The 9950-nt window shown below is 34.6% G+C and overlaps 1 protein-coding gene across 2 annotated transcripts; it reads right to left on the bottom strand.

The window, feature by feature from the left end:
- Positions 1-1436, bottom strand: LOC112327657 (extensin-like). Of its 2 annotated transcripts, XM_052453196.1 has the most exons (3): positions 881-1436; positions 558-808; positions 1-335 (listed from the first exon to the last, which is right to left on the bottom strand). In XM_052453196.1, exons 1-2 carry the CDS (start codon positions 1434-1436, stop codon positions 585-587), a joined length of 780 nt encoding a protein of 259 aa, XP_052309156.1. In that variant the 3' UTR covers positions 1-335; positions 558-584. The 2 variants fall into 2 exon arrangements, with proteins under 2 accessions (XP_052309156.1, XP_052309155.1); XM_052453195.1 differs by having other exon boundaries at positions 558-1436.
- Positions 1437-9950: the final 8514 nt, after the last annotated feature.

Raw genomic sequence — 9950 nt, 5'->3', positions numbered from 1 at the left:
TGCATAAACCTTTTGTTTTGGTGAAAGAAGATATTATTTTATTACTCCATATGAAATTAACAGCCATGCATGCATAGCACAACAGGTTGAAAACTACATACGCATAAGCTACTTTTCAACAGAGCAGATTAACCGGTGACTACAGCTTTCTAATAATACACTAAACGAGGAAGCTGATCTTTTCTTCTACATGTCTCTCTTTATTCATCATATAAATAAAACACAGAGCTCCACTAATGCATGCAGTAGCTTGATTCCTTAGTTTCCTTCCTTGCAGAAGCTCCTGCACCCATCCTTTTCCTTATTACATGCATGACACTCTTCCCTTTAATTACCTGTCAAAACACACATAAATTGGATCTCTGTCAATATATATACTGGTGCATATTGGCAATATTTACTAATATTTATTTTATGTGGGAAGAAAGTGAATAATTTAATGCAATGCTGCACCAACATATTTTGGCCTGACATTATATTTTCAGATTTTTGTTAATTAAGATATATATACTTAGCATTGTCAAGATAATCGTTCTTGCATATATAATTGGGTTTACCTTGAAACTATATATGATAGCCGTATTCTAGTAATGGTGAGGTGGAGGGGGTGATGCGTAAATGTAATGGGGTGGTGGTGGTGACTTGTGTACTGGTGGTGGTGGGGGAGGAGACTTATATTTATAAACTGGAGTAGGAGGTGGGGGAGGAGACTTGTATTTGTATGGCTTCTTGGGAGGAGGTGGTGGAGGAGACTTGTGTACTGGTGGTGGTGGGGGAGGAGACTTGTATTTATAAACTGGAGTAGGGGGTGGTGGGGGAGACTTGTATTTGTAAGGCTTCTTGGGAGGAGGTGGTGGAGGAGACTTGTAAACTGGAGGAGGTGGTGGGGGAGACTTGTACTTGTATGGCTTCTCGGGAGGAGGAGGTGGTGACTTGTAAACTGGTGGTGGAGGAGGAGGAGACTTGTAAATTGGAGGTGGTGGGGGAGACTTATACTTGTACGGCTTCTTGGGTGGTGGGGGAGGTGACTTGTAAACTGGCGGAGGTGGAGGAGGAGACTTGTATTTGTAAACTGGTGGAGGAGGTGGTGGAGACTTGTACTTGTAAGGATGTGATGGTGGTGGTGGAGAATGAACCGGAGGAGGCGGTGGTGACTTGTACTTGTAGGGCTTTTTGGGTGGTGGTGGAGACTTATGCACCGGTGGAGGAGGTGGGGGGGACTTGTACTTGTAAGGGTGTGGTGGTGGTGGAGGAGAATGCACTGGAGGAGGTGGTGGTGGGGACTTGTAATGGTAAGGAGGAGGTGGTGATGGAGGCGATTTCTTAGGAGGTGGAGGAGAGGAGTATTCGTAGTTTGCTGTGGTTTGTGATGGCAAGCTGAGAGAGATTGCTACCAGTAGAAGAGTAGCAGTAAGAGAGGCCATTGAAGACCTCATTTTTGCCAACTTTGCTTTGGTTCTGCTTCTTAGGCAATCCTCACTTCCCTTTATATAGATTCGATACTTTACCCTTGAACACGTAAACCAATCATGGTAAAATGGACTTCGGAGAAGTTTTTAAACTTGGTGAAAAGGCATAGAAATAAAATAATTAATTTGAAACAATGTGACTTTTAAATAGTTGATTTGCCTTGATTGAGTCTGCAAACTCAGCAGGAATCGAGTACTAATTAAGACTATATATCCATGCATGTCCTTTGTTTTTTAGCTTTTGTAATTTCTTAATCAGTTGCTCAAGCGGGAAGTCATCCTCATTTATTTATTTATTTCTTCTTTTTTTAAAATAAAAAAACCATTTATTTCTGCATACAGAGCTAGTTTTGAAAAAGTTAAAAATATATAGAAAGCAAGGGCCTAACTTCCTATGACTTTTTTCCCCCGAGGGACCAGGCGGCTACGACTTCGACGTCTCTCTCTCGCAACCACTGTGTTGCTTCCCTCGAGTGCCTAGTTGCGTTCACTTTCAATTCGCCTTCACACTGTGCTAAATTCCAATTTATCTAGAAGTCAGCTTCTAATATCCTTAAAGGGTAAATTCAAAGGTAAGATCTGGTTTGGATTAATTAAAAAAAAAACATAATAAAACACTATTATAGATATATTTTCCTGTTCATCGGAAAAGTTCGCTTTTACCATTAAAAAAAAAACTACAGAAACTTTCAATTGTTTATAAAATCATCCTTTTCTTTTGATTCATTAGTTATTGTAAAATTAATTAAAAATAAATTAATTAGGATATCTTTTTTATCATAGTAAAATAACTAAATAATATTAGGCTTTCGGTTAAGGGTTTTTTCTGTTTTTTTTTAAATCACGATAAAATTATGGTCATACTCTTAGAAAAAAAATGAACATGCACAAAGAAACTTTTTTATTATTTTTTATTTTTTTAATAGTTAAATTACATAATTACTTTTGAAATCTAAAAAAAATTAAAGTTAATTTCAAGAGCATTTTAGTCTTTTCATTCTTCTACGTTCGTAAAGGGTAAATTCACATAAAAAAGTATTAATGAAACTATTGCAATCAATTACGGATGCATGCAAAACTTCTAGCTATGACCATGCTCAAGAATGATATAAGAAGTAAAAAAAAAGCATTGTTGAATATTTTAGTCACCGACTCTTAAAATACTACACCAAATACCTCTGCAACACTAAAAAATACAACTTGGATTAGAATAATTACCAATTATAACAATTTTAAGAGAGCAAATTCAATGACAAAGACTCCTCTAGTTGAACTTATCTTTTAAATAACAACGAGATGCAATTTTTGAGCTCCTCCTTTTTCAACTTTTTTTTTTCCTTGCAATATAGGTAGTACAGCTTGATGAAACTTAGAATATTATGCATGCATTAAAGTCGGCCATGTATCTGTGTGATGGTCCTTCATGAAGAAAGTCATTAATCTGCACGACTTCATCTCAAGTTGCCTTTGAGCAAGCAATCACAGTATCAGTACGGCACAGGAGTAGGTGAAGACTCAACCAACTTCAATCTCTTTTAGCTTGGAGAAAGACGACGTAAAAGAAGCATAAAACTTTGTCTTTGAATTTTTCTCTAGCTTTAATTACTATATATGTGTAGAAAGAGCTATCTAGACAAATACATCTACCCATCTAGTTATCTCAAATTTTCCAACAGCTGAAATTTCAAAGTTGGCTTGTCTTTTGAAACTTTCTATCCTTTTTATTTTATTTTATTTTGTTCAGCATTATTATAGGAAATTAAACAACATAGGATAGCATATGTGTAATCAAGAAATATTGATAGGCTTAATGATCTTGTATTGTAATCTCTACATTAACTATTATACATTGCCTTACATATATAGATAGAAAAGGTTGGCTGATTAATTGGTCAAGCCTCTTGTTCTTCTCAACTTTGTATCAGAGCCTTCACATATTAAAATTCTCTTTCCCTCTCCAAATGAACTCTTCCCTCACTGTCGTTTCTTCCCGCAACAGATTGGTGTTCCAGCTCCTACACCACAGGCTGGCGTTTCTTCTCAATCGATGCATACTCCTTCTTTTTCCCTTGCTTTGGAATCTTCCCCTGCTACTGATGCTACCGTGAATCTTCTCCTCATGAAGGCTTCAATTACAACGATTGTTCCCCTATCTAATACTCATCAAGTTATTTCTTTAAAATTTACAAACAACAATTATATTTATTAGCGAATGCAGATGAAGCCGTATCTTATTGGACAAGTTATTTTTCATTTTTTTGATGGCTCATTGTTGTGTCCTCCTTTTCATATGCTTTTTGCTGATGGTTCTTCTCTTTAGACTAATCATTTTTTTCTTCATTAGAAGCAGTATGATCAACTTATTTTCAGTGCACTGCTTTCTTCTCTTTCAATGGAAGTATTGCATCTTGTTGTCGATTGCAAAACCTCGCAATGTGTTTGGTGTACTTTTGACTAAGCCCTCATTTCCCCGTCTAATTCTTGTGTTATACAACTTTATGGGTCTTTACAAGATCTTCGTTAGGGTGATAATTCGATCATTATATATATGCAGAAGGTAAAAACATTTTTTAATGAATTACAGTTGTTGGCCAACCAGTTTCTTTATAGGATTTCAATTTGTATGTGTTTCATAGTCTTCACGGTGAGTTCAAAGACTTGGTAACAAACCTCGTGACCAAGGCAAAACCTCTTTCGTATGCAGATCTTCATAGTCATCTCCTTACTCATGAGTTCCTCCACAAGACCTCCCTTCAATTCATGATGGTTACTCCTCCTTTACTTCTCACGCCAGCTCAGCCATCGTCATCTAATGTTGCACACAATCAGTTCTCAAGTTCGTATAACAACAATCCTAATTTCAGTCATGGCAAACCAAGGTAACCACTTGCTTAATTTTCTTAATTCACCATTTTTTCCCTCCCTTATACCTATAGCCTCTCCACCACCCATATTGCCTATCATTTCTGCCACCATCAGACATCCCATCATCCCTGCCTTTTATGTCACCATCTGCTTGTTTATCTAATTATCATTCTCCACATCATATCCCTACTAACCACTAGCTTAATTTTTTTAATTTGCTATTTTTTCCCTCCCCTATACCTACAACCTCTCCACCACCCATACTGCCTATCGTTTCTGCCACCATCAGACATCCCATCATCCCTGCCTTTATGTCATCATCTGCTTGTTTATCTAATAATCATTTTCCACATCATATCCCTACTAACCACTAGCTTAATTTTTTTAATTCACCATTTTTTCCCCTCCCCTATACCTACAACCTTTCCACCACCCATAGTGCCTATCGTTTCTGCCACCATCAGACATCCCATAATCCCTGCCTTTATGTCATCATCTGCTTGTTTATTTAATGATCATTCTCCACATCATATCCCTACTAACCATTAGTTTAATTTTCTTAATTCATCATTTTTTCCCTCCCTTATACTTATAACCTCTCTACCACCCATACTACCTATCGTTTCTGCCACCATCAGACATCCCATCATCACTGTCCTTATGTCACCATCTACTTGTTTATCTAATGATCATTCTCTAGGTACATGTTCTTCTCCTTCAGAGTTGCTATTTTCTAGGTTTGTCGTCGTTGGTTCTGCTGCTGGGTCACTTGGTTTGTTGCTGCTAGTCTAGCATCTAGATCTGAATCTCCAGTTAGGTTGAATTTGGTTGTTGACCTCTCCTCATATCCTCTACAATAGCATACAGGTTCGAGCTTACCTACCTCTAGTTTTGTGGTTCGTCGGCATTATATGGTTCTTCATCCATAACTGCCAAAAACAGCAAGTCTGATGGTTTCTTCAATTTTGTTTACCAACCCTATCTCTCCTCCTACTTATGAACCGAGTGCATTTATGATGCTGACATATATGAGGCTTGGAACGATGCTATAAAGGATGAAATTTAGGCGCTGCATTCCAATGACACTTGGTCTCTGGTTCCTTTTCATCATTCGATGAATGTTGTTGGTAATTGTTGGGTGTATAAGATAAAGCATCATGCAAATGGCAATATTAAGCGCTATAAGGCTCGATTGGTTGCTAGAGGTTTTACTCAGCAAGAAGGTATTGGTTATCCTGAGATTTATAGTCCTGTCATTAAGCAAGTGACAGTTTGGTTGGTTTTCTCCATTACGGTTTTATGTGGTTAGAAGATTAATCAACTCGATATACATAATGTCTTTTTCAATGGGACACTTACCGAAGAGGTGTACATGTAGCAACCTCAAGGTTTTGTTAATTCTACTTTTTCCTTTCATATGTGTCGATCACATAAGTCTTTATATGACTTAAAACAAGCTCATCGAGCATGGTGCACTCGCTTGAGTGATTATCTTTTCTCTATTGGCTTTCAAGCTTCTAAGGTTGACACTTTACTATTCATCTTGTCTATGACTGTTGATATCTATTATGTTCTAGTTTAAGTTGATGATATTTTGCTTACAGGAAGCAATTCAATCTTGCTTCACCGATTGATACAGTTGCTGAGTTTAGAGTTTAAGTTTCGGGATTTAGAAGCCACTCATTATTTTTTTGGGGATTGAGGTTCATTTTACTAGTGTGAGTCTTATGTTTCAACAAGATAAGTATATTCTTGACATACGTTTTCTTTTGGCTTATATATCACTCATAGCTCTTCCTTTGATTTACATGGTTTTATGGATGTTGATTACGCTGATAGTGTTGATGATCGTAAGTCTACGAGTGGATATCTTATCTTTTTTTAGTAAAACACTGATTTCTTGAAAATCTAGCAAACAATGCATGGTTGCTAGCTCGTTTTTCTATTGAGGCTGAGTATAAAGCCTTAACCGATGGCACTGCTAAGGTTATCTAGCTTCCGTATTTATTGTCAAATATGCAGATTACTCATACTTCTATGCCTACACTTTGGTGTGATAATTTGGGTGCTATTTATTTGTCTGTGAATCATATCTTCCATGATCGTACTAAATGTATTGAGGTTGATTATCATTTTGTACGTGACAGGGTTGTCAAGATGGACATTCAGATTCACTTTATCTCTTCCAAGGATCAATTTACTGATGTTCTTACTAAGCCACTTCCTACTATTTTTTTACTGATCTTCAGTTCAAGTTTCGGGTTGATCCTTTACCCTCAGCTTGAAGGGGCGTATTATAGAAAATTACACAATATAGAATGTATATAATTAGAAAAAAATTAATAGGTTTAATCTTGTGTTGTAATCTCTACATGTATAAATAAAAAAGATTAACTAACTAATTATTCAAGCCTTGTATTCTTCTCAACCAGGATTGAATTCAAAAGTAGCTGGGGTTATTGATAATCAGAAAACGTTTAAAATAAAAATATCAGTTAGCTCATGCAATCAAACAAATCAAGTCCACACAAGTTTGGATGAATGATGTGTAAAGTTTAGATGGTGCCACGAAAATAATGATTGTCTTTTGTTTGACAAATGTGATTAATTTCACTGCAATCGAAAGTGAGACGGACTTGTAAATAAATAAAACCTAAATCGAGTTTTAGCTTTTAATCTGTTCATATACATATATACATGGTGATCATTGACATGAGTTCATCATCAACGAAAATAATATATAGTTCTTACCATTCAAATGGGCTTCTAATTAATCAGTTCACACACACGGAAGCACGAGCACGGAAGATTGAAATTCATATATTCATATATATATATATATATATATATATATATATATATATATATATATATATATATATATATATATATATATATCAGATTATTCATATTTTTATGGAGCCTATCTACATGGCACAACCTAAGATCCAAATCCATGCGTGAGAAAGATTTACAGCACATGACGTCTTGTGAAAAAGGAAGAAGAAGGTGAAAGACCCCATTGATGAAAGTGTATTTTTGCACATGTTCGTCTGCTGGGAAGATGAAGAGCAGGTTAATTATCCCAAACTTAAAAAAAGAAATAAAATATTTTCCCAGGATAAAACGACTGTACATTTCTCCATGCCGATCCAATTGGTGTGTATGTGAAACTAAATAATTGTGGTACCAAGTAATTTGGAATCAAATTCCAAGTCATTTGCCTGTTCGAGATTTTCATTTTCATTTTTATTATGTGTTTGTGAGTATGGGATAAAAGTAATATGTGAGATAAAACCTTTTCTTTTCTGGACAACAGTGGATCTTCATTGGATAGCCATCACTCAGTGAGCTTTCCGAGCTTTTTTTTTTTTTCACTGTGGTGGTTATTTATTTGAAAATTTATTAAAAAAATATTTTTTTAATATCAACCCATCAAAACAATTTAAAAATATAAAAAATTTAATTTAAAACAAAACAAATTAATTATTTTTAAATAACAATATGACAGCAATACCGAACACACTCTCTTTTTATTTGCCTTCGTGCTCTTGTTTTTAGCAGCTGCGTGTCTTCCGTCCTGCAGCAGCTTGTATGCCGACACTTTCTTCTTCTTCTTCTTCTATTTCCGTTGTTGACAAAAACGTCAAGACTTTCACTCGTTATTGAATGAATCAGCATTCCTTTTCAAAGAATTAATGTAATTTCATCTTAATCCTGCAGCTTTATACACATTGAAACTGTTAATCACTGGTTTTCCGTACATTACCAAAACCATGGCTTCTTCGTAATGGCGAGCGATCATTTTCTAAAGAGCTAGCTTCTCTTCCATTAACAATATTTATCCAAGACTTTAGATTGAGAAAAACAAACCCATTCATGCCAATCTTTTTTTTTCCCAGAAAATAATTCCACAGTTTCCCAGAAAATAGTACATTAATTAAGAGGTTGGTCTTAATTTTAAGGGATATTCTATCTTTTTAATTATCGATAATAACGCCGGCGCCTAACATGAGGTGAGGATATCACCTAACCATAAAACCACAAAATATAGACAGATAGATTTCTTAAATCTTGTCTTTGATTGTAAATAGGCTGCTTAATTTGAACGGTGGTTTTAAAGCAAGAATATTCAGACCTGCCTAACTACAAGAAAAGAAAATTCGTAAGAACGACAAATTTTAATTAAAGAGAGAATAAAACACCAGATCTTCTCTTTCCCTCTACAACGTGTTAGTTGTTCGCTGCACCTGAACAAACAAAACAGCCTGGAGATAGTGTATCTAGTCCATGCTTGGTATTATGGTTAAGATAGAAGTTTGCAAAATTTTAAATAATTTTTTAATGTATTTATATATAAAAAAATACTTTAAAATATAATCACTATCACATTCTTAAATATCTTGTTAGAAACCAATTTAAAATGACAAATTCCAAATTTGCACAGCAAAGGATCGGTCGTACGTAGAAATTAAACCCTATGAAAATGTTAATGTCCTATTAATTGAAAATCTTAAGTAATTTAAAATATCCATAGTCAAATTAATTAATTATAGTGAAAATTACAATACAAAATACGATGACCTAGCCAACATGATGAGAGCGATATATGGTGACTTTGTGTGCAATTCAGTCCACAACATAGCCTTTTTAGGGCCTGTTTGTTTCTGCGTTTCAAAAGCGTTTTTGACAAAATTTGAAAAAATTTTATTTTTTTATTAACTTCAAATTAATATGTTTTTAGTGTTTTCAAATCATTTTGATGTGCTGATGTCAAAAATGATTTTTAAAAAATAAAAAAACATCATTGGCATGCATTTTGACACGAAAAGCTATTTGAAAAGCAACCACAACCACACTGCCAAACAAACCCTTAATGGGGATCGATGTCTGGTTTGGTGATGATGCTCTTTTATTGCTGAAGATCAAAGGTCAAATTTCTCCATCCCTTGTAATAGGACTTAATCTTACAATTACAATGTCCTAAAAACGAGGTGATGAAGAGTAAAATCAAGTGTAGGGAAGTGCAGAAAATATTCCCATGATAAAAGGATGAAAAATCCTTGAGAAATTTGTATATTTCTTTGTTTTATCAGCTAGGAAACTTTTTATTGATTAATGTGTAGAATTTCTCATCTTATAAAACAAGTATCTTTCTTCTTCTGAAAAAACAAAACTATATGATGGAACTTCCTTGCTATTTTACCCTTTAAAGATAGAAAAATAAACCAAGCAAAAGAAAGAAAATTATGATTCTCCATTTTAAGTAAATGAGGTTTGCAATTTCTTGTTTAGAGAGATGAGGGACCATTCCTGTTTATTTTTGTATTTCAATAACGTTTTTAAAAAATTTAAATTTTTTTTATTTTTTTATTTCAAATCCCAAACACTAACTTATTAATTTTATCCACCAAGAACACAACAAATCAAAGTCATTTCACCATCTTTTTTTTCTCATAATAAAAACTTATCAGTTGATGCAACGCATAAATTAATATTCGGTTTTAAGTATATATCTTGTAGTTTGATTAATCAATTGATGGAACACCTGGTTAGGCATATGCTTTTGAAAAAAATGAAGACTCCACGCATAGATGGAAATGTCTTTATATAGTT

This window comes from Populus trichocarpa, chromosome 5, assembly GCF_000002775.5.
Source record: "Populus trichocarpa isolate Nisqually-1 chromosome 5, P.trichocarpa_v4.1, whole genome shotgun sequence".
Classification (NCBI taxonomy): Eukaryota; Viridiplantae; Streptophyta; class Magnoliopsida; order Malpighiales; family Salicaceae; genus Populus; species Populus trichocarpa.
This window is presented reverse-complemented; position numbering and strand designations above follow the sequence as displayed.